The sequence below is a fragment of the Dendrobates tinctorius genome, unplaced genomic scaffold (genome assembly GCF_039654945.1).
Source record: "Dendrobates tinctorius isolate UK_male_01 unplaced genomic scaffold, ASM3965494v1 ptg000014l, whole genome shotgun sequence".
Lineage (NCBI taxonomy): Eukaryota > Metazoa > Chordata > Amphibia > Anura > Dendrobatidae > Dendrobates > Dendrobates tinctorius.
Window position 1 is genome coordinate 16,235,647 of NW_027361682.1, and position 24,017 is coordinate 16,259,663.

Genomic DNA, 24,017 nt, shown 5'->3' on the forward strand with positions numbered 1-24,017 from the left:
ATGACGCTGTATTGTGGCTCGTTTTTTGCGGGACAAGATGACGTTTTCAGCGGTACCATGGATATTTATATGCGTCTTTTTGATCGCGCGTTATTACACTTTTTGTTTGGCGGTATGATAAATCATTTTTTGCTTCGTTTTTTATTTTTATTTTTTAAGGGGTTCGCTTAAAGGGTTAACTAATGGGACAGTTTTATAGGGCTGGTCATTACGGACGCGGCGATACCTTATATGTGTACTTTTATTGTTTTGTTTTTTTTATTTCCAAAAAATGGATTTATTGGGGGAATATTTTTTTTTTTTTTTTCTAATTTATTTGGCGATTTTTTTTAATTTATTTTTACATTTTTTTTTAATTTTTTTTTACTTTATTACATAGTCCCAGGTGGGACATCACTGTCCTGTGACAGATCGCTGATCTGTCACATCACAGATCACTGTGACAGATCAGCAATCTGTCACAGGCATTGAAGCAGACTTCCTCTTGCCTGCGCTTTGCAGGCACTGAGGAAGCCAGCTTCCTCAGGTCCCCGAAGGCCCCCGTCGCCATCTTGGATTCGGGGGCCTGGAGGATAGGAGCCCCCCGCAGCAGCGCTGCACTTTGCGCTGCCGTGGGGGGCTCAGGGAAGCACGGAGGGAGCCCCCTCCCTCCCGATGCTTCCCTTTAACTCCCGGTACACCGCGATCATGTTTGATCGCGGTGTGCAAGGGGTTAACGTGTCGGGGGCGGTCCGTGACCGCCCCTGACACATAGTGCCGGGTGTCAGCTGTGATAATCAGCTGACACCCGGCCGCGATCAGCGGCGCTCACCACGTGGGCGCCGCTGATCGCGGTAGACGTACTATCCCGTCCACGGTCATACGGGCCCGGGTACCGTGGACGGGATAGTACGTCGGATGTCAGGAAGGGGTTAAGCAGCTGCTGGCAACGGAGCAGCATGCGGTGAGGGAGCGGAGGAAGGTAAGTGTTATGGTTTGTTTTCTTTTAATCTTTTCTGATGGGGCTATGCATACCAGTACCGGGATGGGGCCAATCATAAGGATGGGACCATGCATACCAGGACTGGGATGGGGCCAATCATACCAGAATAAGGATGGGACCAATCATACCAGGGATGCCAAAAATAAATGAATATTCACTGCCCTCCAAGCCCATGAAATGCAGTGAATATTCATTTCTCTTTAGCAGTGGGCACAGGAGTTAGCCGTAGCCGCCGGCTCCTGCCTCTATGACCCGCTGCTCCACCAAAACCGCTCCCCCACACTTCCCCACCACAGCCAGTGCTGGTACATCCGGACTATAAGACACAACCCCCATTTTCCATCACATTTTGGAAGAAAAAAAGTGTGTCTTATAGTCCAAAAACGGTAATTAGACCTACCGGTAATTGTGTTTCCAGGAATCCATCCTGACAGCACATTGGAGGACGTCCTTCTCATCCGTAGTGGCACAGGAAACCACGAGAGTTTAAAAGGATCCTCCCTTTCCCATCCCTCAGTGATTTCACAAAGTAACACCTCTGGATGGATGCAAACAAAGATTTTATTTAAACCAACATTCTTCATACACATGTTACATCACAGTTGTATGGAAAGTATTATCGGGAGGGATCTAACAGTGCTGTCAGGATGGATTCCTGGAAACACAATTACCGGTAGGTCTAATTACCTTTTCCAGGTCACCACCTGACAGCACATTGGAGTAGTACCAAACTATATTGGTCCTAGGGCGGGACAACTGCATGGAGCACTTTTCTCCCAAATGCCAGCTGTGTGGATGCTATGTCTAGTTTATAGTGTTTGGAGAAAGTACTAAGACTAGTCCAAGATGCCGCCCTGCAGATCTGCTCTGCCGAGGCACCCCCCCTTTCTGCCCATGATGCGGCCATGGCCCTAGTTGAGTGGGCTCTAAGGTTCCCCGGGGGATTTTGACCCTGTGTTTTGTAGGCTATGCTAATAGTGGATCTAATCCACCTTGCTATTGTCAATTTTGATGCCTTTTTCCCTTTATTAGGGCCTCTAAACTATATAAAGAGATTGCTGTCCTGTCTCCAGGGTCTGGTTGCATCCAGGTACCTGAACACAGTTTCTTTTACGTCCAAGCTATGGTAGGTTTTTTCCCTGCTATTTTTGGGAGACTGGAAAAAGGAAGGAAATACTACTTCCTGATTCATGTTGGAGTTCGAGACGACTTTGGGTAGGAAGGCCGGGTCGAGTCTTAACACTAACCGGTCACTAAACACCTGAAAGTAGGGATCCTGGGTTCATAAGGCCTGCAGTTCTCCTAACCTCTTGGCTGAGGTGACTGCCACTAAGAAAGCTGTTTTAAGAGAGAGATTACGAATACTTATCTCTGCCCCTATCTGATATGGCTGCTTGCAAAGTGTATTGAAGTCTAGCTTAAGGTCCCAAGGTGGTATGCTGTTCCTAATTAGGGGTTTAAGCCTTTGCACCGCTCTCGAGAACCAGGCTACCCATGGGTGAGATGATAGGGCTGTGTCATAGAACACGCTCAAGGCTGCTATCTGTACTCTCAGTACTGGGTCTAAGGCCTTTCCTGAACCCTTCCTGCAAGAAGTCAAGTATTTTCAGAATGTCGGGCTGGTCAGTTCCAACTGTCTCCTCCCCACAAAAGCTGCAGAATTTTTTCCAGATTTTATTATATATTGCCGCGGTCACAGGTTTTCTACTTGCTTGTAGGGTAGAAATTACTTTGTCCGATAGACCCCTTGCCTTTAGGACCTGCCGCTCAGGATCCAGGCTGACAACTGGAAGGCTTCCGTTTTTTGATGCAGAACCGGACCCTGATGGAGGTGGTCTTTCCCTCTTGGTAGGGAAATGGGTTCCTCGCCCGCTAGCTTCCAGAGTAGGGGAAACCAACTTCTTCTTGGCCAGTAGGGAACTATCAATATAACGCTGGCTCTGTCCTCGCAGATCTTTCTGAGGACCCGTGGAATGAGGGCTAGGGGTGGGAAGGCATACAACAGTCCCCTGCTCCAAGATTGTGATAGGGCATCTATTCCTGCCGGATTTCCCAGGGGGTTCAGGGAGTAGAAGGTCTTGAGTTTTGCGTTCTCTTCCGCGAACAGGTCTACCGTTGGTTGTCCCCAATGATAGCACAGGCTGCTGAACACATCGTCGTTGAGCTCCCAGTCCGTTGCAGTTACCCTCCTCCTGCTGAGGAAGTCTGCGATCTGGTTCTGAGAGCCCTCCAGACGTACGGCCGAGATTGAGAGGACTTGCCTCTCTGCCCATCTGAAAATCTGATCTGCTAAGGCCTGAAGTGTGGGATGTCTTGGTCCGCCTAGATGACGGAGAAAGGCCACTGTTGTGGTGTTGTCTGACAATACTTTGACGTGTTTGTTCTTCACGTGGGACCTGGCGACGAGCAGCACTTTCCAGACCGCATGTAATTCTCTGACGTTGGAGGATCTTTTGCTGTCCTCTGGACTCCATCGAACCTGGTAATATTTTCCTGCGACGTGTCTGCCCCAGCCAAATAGACTTGCGTCCGTCGTCACTACAACCTCCGGGGGACTGAACCCATGAGACACCCCTTTTTAGGTTTCTCGGAATGGTCCACCATAGTAGCGATCTTCTGGCCCGGAGGGTTAAACGTATTTTGCTGTCCAGAGAAGTCTGCCTTCTGTCCGAGGATGCTAGAACTGTGTGTTGGAGGTTGCAGGAGTGGAACTGACTCCATCTGAAATGCAAGAAGTCATCAGCCCCAGGATCCTCATTGCATCTCTGACCGATACCCGATTTTTTGAAAACTGACGAATCTTCTTCGGCATTGAAGTCTGTTTCTTGGCTGGTAGATACGACATCCTTCTTTCTGAGTCTAACATGACCCCCAACAATTTTACTCTGGGCTTGGGTATGAGATCTGATTTTGCCCAATTTATTATCCATCCTAAACTCTGCAGCGTGGAGATTGATGATTGACAGTCGATCCTGAGCTGGGTTGCTGAATCGGCTATAATTAGGAAGTCGTCTAAAAATGGGACCACCGTGATATTTCGGGCCCTTCGGTAGGCCACTACCTCTATTATTACTTTTGTAAAGACCCTCGGGGCCGATGCTAGGCCGAAGGGTAGGCAACTAAACTGATAGTGGTATATTGTGCCGTCTCTTTCGACCGTGAACCTGAGGTATCTTTGGTGATCCGGATGGATAGGGACATGATAATATGCGTTTTTTAGATTCAATGTGCACATTACCACATCCTTCCCCAGAAGAGGAATCGTGGATCTTATCGATTCCATTTTGAAGCGCCTGTAAGACACCCATTTGTTTAGAGGTTTGAGGTTTATTATTGTTCGGGTTTCCCCCGAGGGTTTTTTTATTGCAAAGAGGCTCGAGTAGTGTCCTCTGCCTTCCTCCTGGGTGGGAACCGGAGTAATTGCTTCCATGTCTAGGAGATCTTGGATGTCCAACCACATGGGGGAAGCTGAACTGAGGCGTGAACTGGTCACTAAAAAATCTGTTCGGGGGCAGGGAGTTGAATTCTATTTTGTACCCCCTTGAGATGACCTGTAATACCCAGGGACTGGAGGTGACTTTCTGCCACTCTCCCGAGAATTTGAGTAGTCGCCCCCCTACTCTGGTGGCGTCATTTCTTCCGGGAGCTGGACCCTGGGCCGGAAAAGATGTTATCTCTATTCCTATTTCTACCTTCGCCTCCTTTGGGGTAGCTCCATCTACCCGATTTACCTTTCCCCCTGTAGTCCGCTCTATGGTTGTAACGGGGCCTACGAAAGGGCTGGTATCTTTTACGTTTCTCCTCAGGGAACCCCTTTTTTTCATCCAACGCTTTCTCTAAAATTTTTTCGAGCACAGGCCCCAAGACCCTGCCCCCCGAGAAAGGAATTGAGCAGAGTTTATTTTTTGACTGCATGTCGCCTGTCCAACTCTTAAGCCAGATAGCCCTTCTGGCTGTGTTGGACAGGGACTGGCTTCTGGCCGAGAACCTAACTGATTCTGCTGAGGCGTCGGCCAAGAACCCCGTAGCCAACTTAAGTAAGGGGAGTGACTTTTGGATGGTTTCCCTTGGGGTTCTATCTGACAGATGCTCCTCTAGGTCATCTATCCACAGATGCATGGAGTGTGCTACCGATGTCGCGGCTATATTTGTCTTTATGACCGCTGCTGAGCTTTCCCAGGCTCTTTTTAAGCGCCCGTCTGCCTTCCGATCTAGGGGTTCCTTCAAACTCGAGGAATCCTCGAACGGAATTGCCGTCTTCTTTGATACTTTAGCTACGGGAATGTCAATTTTGGGGATCTCTTCCCAGACTTTAACCTCCTCAGGGTCAAACGGCAGACGCGACCTAAAGTCCCTGGGAATAGTTAACCTTTTCTCTGCCTCCTCCAACTCCTCCAGTATCATTGCCCATATGTGGGTGTTTACTGCGAAGACCATCGAAGTCTGGGAGCGAAATCCTCCCAACATTTCGTCCTGTATTGAGAGGGAAGAAGGGGGTTTCTTAATCTGCATAGTCTGCCGCACCGCTCCCAATAGTTCGTCTGTATCCCCAGACGAACACAGGTATTTTCTCCCCCTTTCTGGGTGTTCTCTAATCTCCTCTTCCTCTGCGTCTGAGTCGGACAGAATGCCTTCAGATGACGTATCAGACTCCCTCTGTCTTTTCCTGGATGACTGGGGGTTCGCCTGCGGGGTCTGGGCAGTGGCTAGGCCGGATACCGAGGCTTGCACTTCTTCCCTAATTATCGCCCTCATATTAGACATAAAAGTAGCCTGCTCGTCCCCCATTATACGCCTTGCACATGCGTCACAGAGGGTCTTCTGTCACGTGTCCTTTAGCTTCTTAGAGCAAACCGGACAGTTCTTATCCTTCCGTTTAGGCTCCTTTTACTCAGAGGTAGAGGTTCCCCCCTAGAACATATAAAATACGGGTTCTGTGGGGTCTATCCTTTCGGGGCCCTGCAGTGACCGCTTCAGAGGTTACTCACGTGACCCTGGCACTCTGCAACTACCTCCGTCTTCTCCTGGTCCTCCATGTTCCTGGTGGTGATGGAAACCGCTGCTGACTGCTGTGGAGACACAGACCTGTAAGCGGTGACGGGCGCCCCCTGCCACCTGCCTGTGGAGCAGAGCTGCATACCGCCTATGTTGCCGCTGCCGATCCAGCCTCTTGACGCCTGCCCTTCTCCTGATGGGCCTATGCCGCCGCGGTGTGCTTGGTACCGGGCGGTCGCTGCCTGAGGTGTCCTGACGGTGACGCAGCCGGAAGTAATGCGTCCAGCCGGAAGTGACGCGCCCGTGACGCGCGCACCGGAAGTGACGGTCCTCCTCCGGTGGGACGGCCGACCCCGGGGAGCCCCCGGACTCTGACGCGCGCCTACTACTGCGCGCTCCTGCCTCCGAGCATAGCGGCCCCTCCCGGCGGTAATCTCCTGTAGGAGGACCGCTTGCGGGCTCTGAAACCCCAGCGGCGGTTTTCCGGTGGTGGCGTCCAGGGTCAAGAGCCCCCGTCAGGGGGAAGCGACCCGGCGTCCGGGAGCAGCGCTACACCGGAGAAGCTGAGTGACCCTCCATTGGGTGTCAGCTGCAGATCTCATCAGGTAGGAAGGGTGAGGCTGGGCCCCCCGATCCTGACCATCTGCATGGAACGGCCGGATCTTCTCTCGTCGTTCCCATCCGCAGTGGGACAGGAAAAACACTGAGGGATGGGAAAGGGAGGATCCTTTTAAACTCTCGTGGTTTCCTGTCCCATTACGGATGAGAAGGACGTCCTCCAATGTGCTGTCAGGTGGTGACCTGGAAATAAAAAAAAAAAAAAAAAAAAAATTATATATATATATATATATATATATATATATACACACACACACACACGTCTGATTTCTGATTAAATTATTATAACTCTTATATTTTACTTGTTTACAACCTCCCACATATACTTCTGATTCACATTACCCACGAGATTGACATTCTGGGCCCTCGTGGCAGACCCATACCTTTAATGACTCCACTTCGTATTTAAGTCTTTGGTTATCTGCTAACAAATCCCGGTTCCTCTGCTCTGCCTGCACCAGTTGAGTCTCTAGCTCGGCCTCTAACTCTCGGCTCCCTTCTTGAAACTCCACCAACTCGTCACGTGCTTCCTGGTAACTAAAAGTTAAAAAAGGAAACAAAAATGGGTAGTGTAGGATAAGAAAAAAAAATGGCTCCTTTCTTTTAAATACAGAGAATGTATGGGTTGGGGCTGGTATTGCTGCAATACCACATACAACCTTTGGACAAGAGGAGGTGCTGTATCTGGGAAAAAAATTTTTATTTCCTACAGCACGGAAATTTTGAGGTTGTCCCAACTTCTTTAGATGCATTAACCCCTTAGTGAAGGAGCCAATTTGCAGCTTAATGACCAGGTCAATTTTTACAATTCTGACCACTATCACTTAATGAGGTAATAACTCTGGAACGCTTTAATAGATCCCACTGATTCTGACAATGTTTTGTCGTGACATATTGTACTTTATATAAGTCGTAAAACTTCTTCGATATGACTTGCATTTATTTATGAAAACCGGAAATATGGTGAAAATTTTTAAAATTTCACAATTTTCCAACTTTTAATTTTTATCCCCTTAAATCGGAGAGATATGTCACACAAAATAGTTAATAATTAACATTTCCCACATGTCTACTTTTGGAAACAATTTTTTTTTTGTTAGGCAGTTATAAGGGTTAAAAGTTGACCAGCGATTTCTCATTTTTACAACAAAATTTACAAAAAAATTTTTTTTTTTTTTTTTTTTTTTTTTTTAGGGACCATATTTGAAGTCACTTTGAGGGGTGTACCTGAAGGAAAATACCCAAAAGTGACACCATTCTAAAAACTGCACCCCTCAAGGTGCTCAAAACCACATTCAAGAAGTTTATTAACCGTTCAGGTGCTTCACAGGATGTGGAAGGAAAAAAAAATGAACTTTTTTTCCCACAAACATTTTACTTCAGAACCAGTTTTTTTTTTATTTTCACAAATGTAAAAAGGGGAAAATGAACCACAAAATTTGTTGTGCAATTTCTCCTGATTAGGCCGATACCACATACGTGGGGGTAAACCACTGGTGCACGGCAGAGCTCGCAAGGGAAGGAACATCGTTTGACTTTTTCAATGCAGAATTGGCTGGAATTGAGATCAGACGCCATGTAACATTTGGAGAGCCCCTGATGTGCCTAAACAGTGGAAACCCAAAAATTTTAACTCCAACCCTAACATCAACACACCCCTAACCCTAATTCCAACCCTAACCCTAATCCAAACCCCAACTCTAGACCCAACCCTAACCATACCTTTAGCCCAACTCTAAACCTAATGGGAAAATGGAAATAAATAACCTTAAATCTCAGCGGTGCTAAAAAGCAGCGCTGTGGTTTACATACGCCTTTTCACGGTGGCAGTTAAGGGTATCAGTGGTAGTTAAGGGGTTAAGCCTTTTACCTGCCATTTTTATTTATGACGTGTGCTCTGGACAAAGTGAATGCATGCTTCCCCAACTTCCTTACAAGCATGATCAAATAGACAAAGTGATAAGCAGCTGCCGGTTATCCAGCGTGCCACTTCTGAGAATCAAACCTCCAAATAGGAGATGTTGGGGTACAGTTGGACTGTCTCCATATGTAGAGGGGGTGAATTGGTACTTCATAGAAGGCCAACGAGACCAACTCTCAGTCACAGCGGAGGTATTGCAGGAAAATGTAAAACACGGTCAGAGGAGCGCTTAAGAAGGCAATCACAATTTCAGGGTTTTCTTGCTTTATTACACAACACGTTTCGACGGTCAGAAGCAGTCTTCATCAGCTGGCAAGTCTGACCGTGTTTCACATTTTCCTGCACTTCAATCCCTCTGTTGAGGGTACCCGGATGGAGCTGCCACGGCATCATCGTTCTTATAGTTCTAGAAATCCCCAGTGGTCTGTTCCTCAGCTCCCTAGTGACCGTTTTTTTCACCTGAACAGCGGAGTTTAACACTTTTCTTTGCTGCTTAGGAGACCTACCACCACCGCTGCTGTCTAGCTTCTGAGCACTGTCCTGAAGCATTCAAGCATTAGGAGATAACAGTGAGCTCAATGCATCCTGCCCAGCTTCAAAACAGTGAATACAAGCTAAACAGAAAGCTTGTAAGCACTGAGCATACAGTATTCTGCTGTCTGACAGCGGTGGTCGGTCTCCAAGGCAACCAGTTGAAAACAAAAGAAAAGCAAATATCTCAAGAATGACTGAAAATTTTAACAAGTGGTAAAATGCAAAAATTTTTACAATATCCATCTGTGTAGATGGGAATAACCCTTTCTATGACCAGCGTTCTAATGGGGTGTCTGGCACCATGTACCTCTGCTTGTAGGTCTTGGACAGTTCCCTCCAGTAGACGATTTCTTCTTTCGGGCTCATGAACTCCGGGACTTCTTCATTGTCCATGTTTAGGGAGATCTAGAAATAAAAAAAAGGACTAGATGACTATGGACATTGGCATAATGAGGGCACAATCCCCATGAAAAAGATAAAGCAGGCAGCTTCGTCCTGTAGAAAAATCAAGTGGGGGGGGGGGGGGGGGGAAACATAGCAGGAAGCCTTTAAGCTGGCACGGACCACATGAATCAGAGTCAAAGCCAATTAGGAATGCCTCCTGCCCGCAGGCTTACACATAAGACACACTACGGAGAGAAGATCATGTGGTGCCATCGTCCCTGCACCCGGACTCAAGGGCAGCACAGAAAACGAGTCGTAAATCCACGGAAGGGGGTAAACATATGGATTATGTAAGAGGTAATTGGCGGTCGCTGAGAGGAGGCCACTGAGGATAGATGCACCAGAATGGATGAATACAGCGGAATTTACTACAAGCCACTAAGGTGCCACTTATAGGAGTCTTTGATTTCCTTTGGGTTGTGTGCCCCTATTGCCAAAGAGGGTCTCATTTCTGCAGTCCACTAGCAGTAACTCGTCACGTTCAGTGACCTCATTTCAAGAAAAAAGTTTCCTACAGAAACAGAACAATCCCAACGTCTTAATTATCACAAATTGGTTGATCATAAAGACGGCACCCTTCGGCGATCTGCTGAGATCTGTGAGAAACCTTGAGTTAAGTGTTCAATTCCCCTGAGGCGCCTCAAGAGGCGAAATAAGGCATACACATGGCAGACATATTAAAATACATACAGGACTGTTAAGGTCCTCCAGAGAAAGAGACGCTCTTTGTATCACTCTGGCAAAGAGATCCGGATCCTGATCAAAGGACCCTCACAATTAGCTCTGACTTCCCCAGTAGGGTGTATGAAAATGGCATTTCTAAACTGGAAAACCCCTTTAAAGAACAGACCACAGAAGCCTCAAGTAGTCGCCAATAAACAACAACTAGCTGGGCTCATGCGTTCCACCAATTGTCAGCTCAGGTAAAAAGGCCTTATGACAAGTTTGGTGGCGGTTTAACCTCAGGAGAACAAAAGGATGAGACATATAAACTCGAGATGCCCGATCCATTCATCGAAAAGGCCACCCCATATACCGTATATACTCGAATATAAGCCGAGATTTTTAGCCCATTTGTTTAGGCTGGAAGTCCCCCTCTCGGCTTACACGCAAGTCATATACCTGGGGGTCGGCGGGGGGGGGGGGGGGTGTCACAGATCATACTTACCCCCCCCCGGCTCAGTCTCTGCAGCCCCCCCGCTTCTCCACGGTCTCCCTTCCTGCCTACAGCAGTCACGTGGTACCGCTCATTAAACTCATGAATATGCACATATTCATGAGTGTAATGAGCGGTACCACGTGACCACTGAAGGCAGGAAGGGAGACCGTGGGAGAACGGGACTGCAGAGACCGAGCCAGGACGGGGTAAGTATAGGCTATATTCACCTGTCCCCGGTCCATCGGTGCTTGCTGCTGTCTGATGTTTCCTATTGTCAGTGACATTCAGACAGCAGAGGGCGCGGTGACGTGGTTAGTGTGCGCCGTGCCCTCTGCTGCCTGAACGTCACTGACAGACGATGTGGCAGACAGCAGAGAGCAGCGATGGCCGCAGGTCAGGTGAATGTCTCAGGTGCCGGGTCCTGAGGCAGCAGCGACCCCGACACCCAGTGACGGAGAGGTATGTCATTTTTTTTTTATTTTTATTTGCAGCAGCATATGGGGGGCATAATCTATGGAGCATGATATGGGGGGCATGATATGGGTGGCATAATCTATGGAGCATGATATGGGGGGCATGATATGGGGGGCATAATCTATGGAGCATGATATGGGGAGCATCTTATGGGGGGCATAATCTATGGAGCATCTTATGGGGGGCATAATCTATGGAGCATCTTATGGGGGGCATAATCTATGGAGCATCTTATGGGGGGCATAATCTATGGAGCATCTTATGGGGGGCATAATCTATGGAGCATCTTATGGGGGGCATAATCTATGGAGCATCTTATGGGGGGCATAATCTATGGAGCATCTTATGGGGGGCATAATCTATGGAGCATCTTATGGGGGGCATAATCTATGGAGCATCTTATGGGGGACATAATCTATGGAGCATCTTATGGGGGGCATAATCTATGGAGCATCTTATGGGGGGCATAATCTATGGAGCATCTTATGGGGCAGCATATGGGGCATATTATTCTAGGGAGAATCTTATGGGGCCATTATTAACCTTTGTGCAGCATTATATGGGGTGTATTTTGTAAGGAGCATCTTATGGGGCCCATCTTGAACTGTATGGAGCATTATATGGGGCTCCTGATTCAATATGGCTAATCAAAAACATTTATCCTACTGATGTCTCAATTAATTTTACTTTTATTGGTATCCATTTTTATTATTGAAATTTACCAGTAGCTGCTGCATTTTCCCCCCTAGGCTTATACTCGAGTCAATAAGTTTTCCCAGTTTTTTGTGGCAAAATTAGGGGGGTCAGTTATACTCGAGTATATACGGTAAATTAGATGGTCAGCAAGTTTTGTCCAAATTTATCGGGCCTTTTAGACAAACACGAAAAGCAGACAACATCCTACACTAACATCACAGCAGCACGGTGGCTCAGTGGATAGCACTGCAGCCTTGCAGCGCTGGAGTCCTGAGTTCGAATCCCACCAAGGACAACATCTGCAAGGAGTTTGTGTTTGCGTGGGTTTCCTCCCACATTCCAAAGACATACTGATAGGCAATTTAAATTGTGAGCCCCATCTGGGACAGTGATGATAATGTGTGCAAACTTTAAAGTGCTGCGGAATATGTTAGCGCTATATGAAAAATAATTATTATTATAGCTAAGGATTCCTGATATATCCAGAGATATGGACTCAGGTGGGCATGAGGACTATTAAAGGTTATTCAACATCTCCTTTAGGTCAAATTTACCTGTATACTGACTGCAAAGCAGGGACTGCCCGAGGTCCTCCCGGCCCGAACGAACATATACAGCCTCATAGAGATGATATGGGGCTGTAAGTTCGGGAAAGGAGACCCATGATCAGTCCCTTTGAGGACAAGTGAAACCATGTCATCTGGAATCTGCCTGAAAGGATATTTCCAGCATTAAAAATTATCACCTATCCAAAAGCAGCGTATCGGTGGAGGTCTGACTTCTGGCACCTGCACAGATCCCGAAAACTGGGCTCTAAAATGTTCAATTCATTGTCTTCAGAAAAAATCTGAGAACTGTGGAAGACCCTCAGACAATTAGTGGAGCATCAACCGTGTATGTGTTCTGTCAACGGACCCCTGAAGGTTATATTACCTATCCATGGAATTAACCCTTTTACTCTTACCCACGTACTAATACATCCTGTGCTGCCATCCAGGAGGCTGTTATGGGGGCAGTAGCGACCGCCTCCCACCTTTCCAGTTGGCAGCCTGACGGAAGGACGAGTCAAGGACTAGTATTTTGTGGGGATTTTCAGCAGTAAAGCCGCTTAGCGTTTCTTTCCCCTAGTCCCCAGCTTGTGATCCTATAACATAGAAGCGTTGCCAAAAATCCCCCGTTTACCGCGTGAGATTACAAGTGCCGGCGGATTCCCTGATGGCGATGACGTTGCAGAAACATTCCTGGAAATGAGTGAACGGCCGGCGGACTTATCATTGCAGCATCCGCTCCAAGAACAATGGGTGGTTATCACAAGCCCTGGACCAGGACTCACAAGATATATTTATGATGGCCACTTCCTTTCTAGATGGCCCCTCTCCACGTGACATCAGCCCCCAGGAATGTGGAAGGACTGTGCGATGCATTCTGTAAGACCGGAGACTTGGAAATCCTACAAAACACTAATGGCGGGAAGGAAAAAATGATATGAAGACAAGAGGCTGAAAAAATGTGCAGCCCACTGTAAGACACAGAAAAGGTCTCCCACAGCAAAGGCATATTTGCTTCAATAGAGCAGCGCAGCAGTGTAAAGCATGGAAGAGGGAAAGAGTTTTCAGATGGCCTCAAAGTACTCCACTATATTGAAGGCTTCACAAGACAATCCAATAAGAGTTACGTGAGAGGAGGGGAATGGCTGTATAATTATTGAACAAGCAGAGCTGCAGTGTAAAGCAGAAAGGCTTATGAGAATACTGGAGAGGTATTTTCACATATTCCACTATATTAAAAGGCAAAATAAAATAATAAGTCTATAGACGTCTGGTGGATGAGGCTTGAGCCAAGCAAAGCTGCAGTGTAAAGCAAGGAAGAGGAAGAAAGCAGCAACAAGAGCTTTTATAATGCTAAAAGGGAGATTGCAGGTTTCTCAAGTCAATACAATAGGTCTGTGACAATGAGAGATCTAGATATGTGATGATTTGGTCTGAACAACCAAAGCTGCAGTGTAAAGCATGGAGAAGGGATGTAGTAGTAGACTGGCTTTAAATAATACAAAGGGGGGCGGGAGGGGGGATTTCAGCCTACATAAAAAAGTTTATGATGACAATCTAATGGGTATAGTCTATGAGACAAAGGGCTTTGGATGTGAGGTGGACTGGGTTTGAGAGAGCAAAGTTGCACTATAAAGCATGGAGAAGAGAGAGCAGAAGTCTGAGCTTCTGATACTGAAGACCAGAGACATCAGGCTATAGTGAAGGCTTCTCAGCCTGGAAGGGGAAAAAAAGAGGTCTGGTAAGTTTAGACTGAACAAGCAGAGCTGCAGTGTAAAGCATGGAGAAAAGAACTTCGGATAATGCTAAAGGGGGATTTTAGAATATATTGGAGAGGATTCTAACAGTAATGTGTGGGGGATGGTACCCTGCAAAAAAGGATTCATCAATAGCCTTCTTATGGGACCGACAATGGCAGGAAGACGAGGAGAGAAGAGCCGCAGCAGACATAATAGTGTAGTGTGTGGGAACAGATCATAATTCCCGCATTCACTAGAGCTGCAGCTTGGAAGAGAATAATGACAAGGGTACAATAAACAATCGGGGCGGCTGCCACTGATGCCACCGCTGTAAAGACTGCTGCCAATGATGCAGGAAGCACAGCCAGAACTACAACCCTGAGCATGTCCGCACAAACCAGGGAACTACACAAGTTACAGAATATGCAATATTGTCCCGATAGTCTTCACAACACCGGTTCTGGTGGCGACTAGATCCTGACTGACCATCAGGGCACTATAAATGCAGGGCCACCAGAGACTTCAATAAAAAATGAGAGGGGAGAGGGGGCGGCTGCAGGAATTCCATGGAGGCTAGAACCCTGCATGACGTCACCTGCCTGCTGAATGCTTCCCTATGGGCAGTGCAATGGCGGACGTTAGTGGCCCTGAAGACATCACTGCGCCCCCTAGAGGCCGATCTATCCCCAAAGACCTTTCCAGATTCAGTAACAAGATAAATAAAAGACACTTGATACGTCTGACAAACAGGGTGACGCAGGCAGGAATGTGTTTGAAGCCGACAGCCGCCCATGTTCGCACGGGAAGGAGTGTCTGACCATACACCGAGAACAATAAATGTGGCTCAGGGACTCGATACCATTGTCCTTTTGGAATAAGATCTCTTATGCAGGCAGGCCCAGACAAGTTAGAAAGGGGAACTACAAGTTCAAGCATGCCTGTCCAAATACTTCATAGACGGGATCTTCAGAATTACATAGACAGCGGTCAAAAGTTGCAAAAATAAAAAGTCAAGGTCGAGCAAAAGGGAAGAGTGAGCAGTGATTTACAACCTCTGGTCAGGAACGATGTGGCACTGACTGGCATCGGATCTAATCACTGCTCCCATAATGGGTGGTAAATCTCTGCGGTGGTCATGGCCGATTACACCATGCAGCTGTCCTAGCAATTTCCCTCCACCGTGACCTTGGCAATCATATTGTGTTCACATGCTCCAGACGTGAGCGGGAAAAGGGTCAGCTCTGGGCTACACGACTACTTGTGCCAGGCTGTGCCCAGGGGCTGAGCTGCATAGTGCACCGCGGTTGTGGCGAGAGGGGCTACTGATTGGCAGCCTCACAAGGCAAAAAAAAAAAGGCGCACCCCATTTGGTCGATGCATGGACTACATCCACAGGCTGAGTCCTTAAACCGCCATAGGATGCCATACTGGGTGACGGTAGGGTGCCACATCCAGGGCAGCGCCCACTGCAGAGTGGGGCTATAGTTAGGGTGCCACATCCAGGGCAGCGCCCACTGCAGAGTGGGGCTATAGTTAGTCTGTCCCCATGTTGAAGCGCTCCTCCCCCCACCCCATAGCCTGGAGAACGCTAGTAATCAGATCCATTCCCCTTTGCAGGAAGCCTAGAGAGGGATGGCTCCAATTTCTTCTAATCTTTTCGTGATAAATGAAAGTTACAAAAACTTTTTGTTTCTCAATGAGGAGAACTCTTCGTTCTGTAACTGGAGACTGGAGCGTGACTTATCTGGTATGCAGGGCAGTAGACTAATCAGAGGGACTATGCAGAACTGCACTTTTATATACCCAGCAAGCTTCCGGCTGGCATCACTATACGGTAGATATATGCCTATAACGAGTACCAATCGACAATAACCAAGTGCTTGTTTAAGGGGACGAAGCAATGAGTACGGGGGCAAACAATGCTGGGCATCATCACTCGCTCCCACATCGTCAGCACGAGGCGATAAACGATTTAATGGCTGATTCAATCAGTTTTTGCTCTGCATCATGTTTACATGGGCCATGATCAGGAACAACCAAGACCCACTACTTTTAGTGACCAACCGGACCAAGTGACCAACCGGACCCCTGAAGCTTCTGCGTACTGCTGCCCTTATACCCTACCAGTTTCCTGCTATAAAGGGAGCGTCAGATGACTGCTGCAGCCAAAATGTGGCCACTGTCAGTGCCCACTAGACTGATCCAAGTCACATGAGATTACCGGAGAACACGGACAGCAGAACAGAGGTTTATTTGGGGGTCGGCAGGTAACGTTAAGTTAGTTTTTAAACAGGTCCCCCCCCCAAAAAAAAGGGTCACCTACGGGACCCATGGCTTCTCTGCCCTGCTGCCAGTCTCCCTCTACCAGGGCTGTGGAGTCGGGAAGCCAAACCTGCGACTCCGACTCCTCAATTTCCCTTACACCGACTCCAACTCCACGACTCCCACATATATTGCTTATATTTAAGTGAAAAATGTATTGTAGTACAATGTGAACATCAGACATTTAATCATTTCTATGATCCAACAATCAAGATATTTAGATAGAACATAATATCTATTTAATGGAAAACAACTTTAGAACACAAAAAACTAATAAATTGTAAATATGTAATACACTGTATACATGTACATACATATGGTACAGACCAAAGTTTGGACACACCTTCTCATTCAAAGAGTTTTCTTTATTTCCATGACTATGAAAATTGTAGATTCATTCTGAAGGCATCAAAACAATGAATTAACACATGTGGAATTATATAATTAAAGTGTGAAATAACTGAAAATATGTCTTATATTCTAGATTCTTCAAAGTAGCCACCTTTTGCTTTGATTACTGCTTTGGACACTCTTGGCATTCTCTTGATGAGCTTCAAGTGGTAGTCACCAGAAATGGTCTTCCAACAGTCTTGAAGTTCCCAGAGATGCTTAGCACTTGTTGGCCCTTTTGCCTTCACTTTGCGGTCCAGCTCACCCCAAACCATCTCGATTGGGTTCAGGTCTGGTGACTGTGGAGGCAAGGTCATCTGGCGTAGCACCCCATCACTCTCCTTCTTGGTCAAATAGCCCTTACACAGCCTGGAGGTGTGTTTGAGGCCATTGTCCTGTTGAAAAATAAGTGATGGTCCAACTAAACACAAACCGGATGGAATAGCATGCCGCTGCAAGATGCTATGGTAGCCATGCTGGTTCAGTATGCCTTCAATTTTGAATAAATCCCCAACAGTGTCACGAGCAAAGCACCCCCACACCATCACACCTCCTCCTCCATGCTTCACGGTGGGAACCAGGCATGTTGAGTCCATCCGTCCACCTTTTCTGCGTCGCACAAAGACATGGTGGTTGGAACCAAAGATCTCAAATTTGGACTCATCAGACCAAAGCACAGATTTACACTGGTCTAATGTCCATTCCTTGTGTTCTCTAGCCCAAACAAGTCTCTTCTGCTTGTTGCCTGTCCTTAGCAGTGGTTTCCTAGCAGCTATTTTACCATGAAGGCCTGCTGCACAAAGTCTCCTCTTAACAGTTGTTGTAGAGATGTGTCTGCTGCTAGAACTCTGTGTGGCATTGACCTGGTCTCTAATCTGAGCTGCTGTTAACCTGCGATTTCTGAGGCTGGTGACTCGGATGACCTTATCCTCCGCAGCAGAGGTGACTCTTGGTCTTCCTTTCCTGGGGCGGTCCTCATGTGAGCCAGTTTCTTTGTAGCGCTTGATGGTTTTTGCCAATGCACTTGGGGATACATTCAAAGTTTTCCCAATTTTTCGGACTGACTAACCTTCATTTCTTAAAGTAATGATGGCCACTCGTTTTTCTTTACTCAGCTGCTTTTTTCTTGCCATAATACAAATTCTAACAGTCTATTCAGTAGGACTATCAGCTGTGTATCCACCAGACTTCTGCACAACACAACTGATGGTCCCAACCCCATTTATGAGGCAAGAAATCCCACTTATTAAACCTGACAGGGCACACCTGTGAAGTGAAAACCATTTCTGGTGACTACCTCTTGAAGCTCATCAAGAGAATGCCAAGAGTGTGCAAAGCAGAAATCAAAGCAAAAGGTGGCTACTTTGAAGAACCTAGAATATAAGACATATTTTCAGTTGTTTCACACTTATTTGTTAATTATATAATTCCACGTGTTAATTCATAGTTTTGATGCCTTCAGAGTGAATCTACAAATTTCATAGTCATGAAAATAAAGAAAACTCTTTGATTGAGAAGGTGTGTCCAAACTTTTGGTCTGTACTGTGTGTGTGTATATATATATATATATATATATATATATATATATATACACATACACACATACATACATACATACATACATACATACACACACACACTATGACTTATCTCGGCTAAGATAAAGCCTAGATCCTCAGGCTGCATTCACACTATGGGCGTAGCCAGGATCAAACCTGGGGGGGCAGAATCTCATACTGTTCCGCAGAATTTCATACTGCACACCTCAGCTGCTGCAGAACCTCATACTGCACACCCCTACACTTGAAAATAAAGCCTGCACCTTAAGAAGATGTGGTGATGAATGCAGTCTATTTATTCCAACTATCAGTTGATGTTACTGAAGACGAGCAATGCCTGTCCTGGGCGTCCTTTTGGGCAGCCATGAGGTGTACCTGACTGGTGCTTAAAAAAAAAAAAAAAGGAGGAGTGTTAGTCTGTGTGCTATCCGGCTTTCATTCTTTTTGGTACAGATATGATATGGATAGACAGATATGGATAAATGGATATATAGATAGAGCTGATTTCTAATCTGCTTTTGCTATTGAAAACATTATCTATGAGCTCAAAGACCTTTCAGGTGATGCGGTTTTTTAAAAAGCTGATCGGCTTTTGCAACTGATAAACGTATCCTCAAGAAACGCAGGAAAAACGCTGTGTGTGAACGTAGCCTTAGATCAGGAATAGAACAGTCATTTATAGGACATTTCATAACTTTCCCAAATTCCTATGAAAAAATATTCATCACATTCTGCATTGAACTACTGTACCCAATTTATTATATATTTTAGGAGTCGGTCCATTTTATACCAACTCCGACTCCACCAAAATGAGCATCGACTCCACGACTCCACAGCCTTGCCCTCTACTAGGGGAAATTCTTAGGAGGAATCGGGTGACCGCTGCAGCCACTCAGTGGCCTCCGTTTGGCAGCATCGGTCATGTTCAGTCAGCCTGAAGCAGCAATTTCCTGACTCAAAGGGACTGTGACCACTGCAGTCAATCTGTAATAGGCCTCAGTGTTCATAAGAGGAATCCAGGAGACTGACAGGGGACACTGACAACTGGAGTGGCGGGGTCTGGTAGGTAACTTTTTTTTTTTTTTTTTTAATTTTAGCTTTAAAATGTTGGTTCTAAATAAAATTAGTGGTCAACCCCCTCCATGGGTGGGCGAAACCTAAGCGACAAAATTCAGGAGGTTTCAGGGTATATCACAATAACGTAAAAGGAAAGAAAATGGGGGTTTTACTTCAGTGGGTGCAGCTAAAAAGAGTGCTCAATAAAGATCCTGCAAGGGGGTGGGGGGTGCAGGAGTTTGTTTTTAAGGGGGCTTTCCGGTGCTGCTCACTTCCGCATGCATTGCTGAAAGGAGCTAAAGATGTCCTATCGGCACACACCGGTAACTGCGGGGAAAGTCACGCTCCTTCAGGTAACGACATTTATATCTGTGACTGAGAAGAATGTGGCAGAACCAGCCTTCGTTTTCTGTAAAGGCCTAAATTACAAAACCACCACGTGCTCTACAAAAAAAAAAATCTACAGATAGATGTGGGCTACAAGAAAATATTCATGGTGCTGTTTTTTTTTTTTTGGTTTGTTTTTATACACTTTTGGGCAAGTAAAACGCTAACAAAAAAAAATGAAGAAATCCTACAGGAGATCTGCTCGGGTGACATAACACTGTGCCAGATGTGTGTGCTCAAAGGTCAATGTCTGCATTTCCCAGGGTCACCCATGAATCATGACGACCACAGACAACTTATCAGCCAACCACCACTTTCACCTTTATACACAAGGGACGGAGTTTCTCTCACATGGGCCGATGGTCGTACATCCGTTTCCGATCACTGCCCCACCATCCCATTAGCATGTGTGCTGCCATCAAGAATACAAATAGGATGGGGACTGATGGAAAACCCAGACCAGATTGTAGCAAGTAAATGAATCCATCTGCATTCGTGGGTCTATGCTGCCAGAAGTTGGAGCCCACCCGGCCGTTTACAAAACTGGCAATCACTGGTCCCAAAATGCACTGACTTCTGGAAAAGAAAATTCTGTCAGTATGAGGTGGGACCCGGGGCTGATGTTTGGAGGAGGTCCGACAGGAAGTTTCCACATGGATGACACCGGACATGTTTCTCATCTCAACCTCACTAATACCAGATGTTCCCACCAGCTCCATCCTGAATGGCAGGCGGTCCTACAAGTCGTCCTGAAGGATCACATCGGAGGGATGGCTAATAAAAATCACACATTGGCCTGTATAGTGCCAAGTCACAAGGATCGGCTGGTCATGCCTGCTCTGTGCGGACTCTATGGACATACCTAGAGCAGACGCACCAGACCAGACCAATCAATCATGCGTTAATTATAAGTAAACCCATGCCTCTTCCTAGTTGTGATCTAACAATGCAAAATTTGGGGGGATTCCCAAAAATCGTCAAAGGATAATCAATAAAGATCGGGCTAAGAGACATTGTCTGAGACACTAATCTTTCCCACATAATGGCTGACCCTATAGTGTACGGAGGGGAATCACTCCACGCCACTGTGGCTTTCGACCGCACTGCAGCCATGTCAGTGTTGGCCCATGTGGCCTTATCCTTAATGAATATAGTCCACTGAAGCTCTTGGCACAACGTGGCCCCTTGGGATGGCACCGCTGAAGCGGTCACATAGGACGGGGATGTCATCACAGCAGGCCACAGTGTTGACAGGTAAGGAAGCACAAAACGTAGCAGGGGATGGGAGCATATTGTTCTGTCTGCACAGAGACCAAACTTTATAAAAAATGGAAGTCAGATCTCTGGGACTGCCAAGATTCTAAGACGAAAGGGTGGCAGCACTGCTTTAACTTTATTAAGGAAGGATGTGCTGCTCCGGAGGGAACTGCAGCACATCCACATTGCAAACTTGGAAGGGGATATAGCGCTCAACGATTGCCACAAACCCTATCATCTTTATGATAATTTTCCCACTCATCACAACGTGAAGGGGAATCCTAGAAATTGTCACAACCCTTTAAGGACACAGTCAGCCGGCCATATAAATTGCACCGACATTGGAAAACAATGCTCGGACTGGCCGGCAGCTCTCCTGACCCGAGCGTGACAGCTGCATAGAAATATATGAAGCGGTCACGCTCGAGAGAACTGCCGGCCAGTCCGAGCATTGAGTTCCAATCTCCGTCCCATTTCTACGGCCGGGGGGATTAGGGGGATCAGGACAATAGGTCAATTATAGAAGTCGAGGAGATAGATAACTTACCCAAGCCCATGTACAAATGCCATACAATAGTCACAGCACAAGCAGCAACATGTCACATAACACCACAAGCTGTCACATTTAAGTAAATTCAATGATCACCTAAAACGAATCTGCCGCATCATTCATTTTACTCACTAAGCCAGATAAATGCATAGGACAGCACCGGGAAAATATATCACCCACCGTACGATCCCTCCGATCATGAGGGATTCTCTATGCATCTGCGGCCCCCAAAAATAAGCACAACATCCTAAAAGGGTCCTTCGTAAATACCAGTAACTAGCATCCACATGTGATGTTGACAGCCGAAAAAAAAAACCCCGCTGTTTCCTTTAACAGTTCAGTCCAGAGATGGGTAAAAGCCCCAAAGGAAGCGGCCGAGGAGACCCCCGACGCTTGTCCTCGGCATAAACAGGATGAGATCACGCCAGGGTCCTGGGAATATCGAGCCGATCTTGGAAGTCAGGGAACAGTGTCGTGTTTAAAGGGATCCTGAGAGTCAGCTCCTTGTAATCCCATAGAGGAGAGCGGCACATACCATGCTATCCTGGCGGCTGCACACACTGGGGATCAGACGTGTCAGCTTACAACTATGGCCACAGACACAACATAGGGAGTGAGTGATCCCAGGCACGGCCAATCAGGCCTACACCCTCCCCACATCAGCCGGCCAATCAGAGAGGAACAGGGGTGATAACAGGTTGACAGCTTTTGGATGTGCTCCCCCACCCCTCCTACACAGACATAACAGGTGACAATGAGAGCTTACAACACTTCATGCTGCTCACTGACATGTCACCTCAAACAATGCAATAACACGAGCCATGTACCCTGGCGGTCAAACCAAGCGGCAAAAGTGAACTTCCCCTTTAAGCATCCTGCAAGGATGTGGGGTTAAAGGCCACAACATCTGTAACACAGCCGGTATGAGGGACCACACACAGGCGATGCTGGGACCCCTCATCTATGATTCAAAACTGCAGCACGGACACAGCTTCACCACATACAGGCTGGCACAGAGGGGGCACTGGCAGGATCTGCTCCACCAATGACAGCAGCAGATACTGACAGTGCACATATCGCTGGACCAAAGGGTACAAATACCGTGACGGGCACACACCGCGGCATCACTCACCTCCATGCCAACGAGGGCCACATAACAGGTGTGGGGGTGAGATTTGCCCCCCCAACAGGTAATGTGGGATCATTTACTAGTTTATCACTTGTGGAAGCTTTTTGCGACCCATAAAACTAACCCGCAATATATTCCTCATGTCCCCAACCCCATGTCGCCCCTAAAGCCACAAGTCTCATCCCCAAATCTCAGCTCTTTCCCATAAACCCCAAATGTCAGCCTTCTATCCAGTCACCCCCAAATCTCACCCTCCTCCCCCCCAGTCACCCCCGAATCTCACCCTCCTCCCCCCCCAGTCACCCCCGAATCTCACCCTCCTCCCCAGTCACCCCCGAATCTCACCCTTCTCCCCAGTCACCCCCGAATCTCACCCTCCTCCCCCCCAGTCACCCCCGAATCTCACCCTCCTCCCCCCCAGTCACCCCCGAATCTCACCCTCCTCCCCCCCAGTCACCCCCGAATCTCACCCTTCTCCCCAGTCACCCCCGAATCTCGCCCTCCTCCCCAGTCACCCCCGTCACCCCCGAATCTAGGCCCCCTCCCCAGTTAAGGCTTCCTCCACCCCCAAATCTTCGCCTTCTCCCCAGTCACCCACAAATGTCGGCCCCTCATCAGACACCCCAAGTCTCTGCCCCCTCCTTGTCACCCCCAAATCTCTGTCTGTCCCTCCCTGCCTCAGCCTTCTTCGTCTTCCCTTCCTCCCTCCATATATCGCAGGCTCCACCCTACGTGACAGACACGTCAGGCTCCCCGGTGACCCGCGAGTATATGTTCTTACCAGTCACGGAGGGCCCGGTTCTCCCGCTGTCCCCGGTGACTGAGCGGCGGTTTCCGGCAGACACGCAGCGTCATACGTCAGCAGCAGCCAAGGGCGTGTCCGCGCAGCCAAGCAGCGGGGATGGCCCCGCCCATCCAAGAGTGACGTACCCCGCTGACGCCCTGTCAATAACGTCTGGGTCCCGCCCACCGTCACGTGATACGATGACAGCTGACGCCCTGTCAATCATTCCACTGTACTGAGAGTGGAGGCTGGAGTCGAGAGCTGCAAAACTACAACCCTCAGCATCCACGCACATATATATAACCTCCCAACATTCTGTGACGTTGTACAACGGCCCAGAACACCACAGCCCATAATAAGATCACGGTGTGCTGATGGATAGTCTTGTAGGACCCCACAACACGACCCCTGGTCTAGAACATCCTGACCCATCTCCCCCTTCCCCCAGTGTATAATATGCGGCCTCATTGGCC

At 47.5% G+C, this 24,017-nt stretch overlaps 1 protein-coding gene across 4 annotated transcripts in view; it reads right to left on the reverse strand.

Annotated features, from left to right (window-relative positions):
* NDEL1 (nudE neurodevelopment protein 1 like 1) overlaps positions 1–23,698 on the reverse strand; it is a 41,407-nt gene extending 17,709 nt beyond the window's left edge. The window contains exons 1-3 of one of the 4 annotated variants that reach the window (XM_073559692.1): positions 23,542–23,698; positions 9,358–9,455; positions 6,979–7,132 (exon numbers count right to left, since the gene is read on the reverse strand). In XM_073559692.1, coding sequence (XP_073415793.1) covers positions 6,979–7,132; positions 9,358–9,443 — 240 coding nt within the window. In that variant the 5' untranslated portion in view covers positions 9,444–9,455; positions 23,542–23,698. Of the gene's footprint in view, positions 1–6,978; positions 7,133–9,357; positions 9,456–21,811; positions 21,832–22,763; positions 22,990–23,541 lie in introns of those variants that run through there. The other 3 variants (XM_073559694.1, XM_073559691.1, XM_073559693.1) reach the window with 3 other exon arrangements.
* Positions 23,699–24,017: the final 319 nt, after the last annotated feature.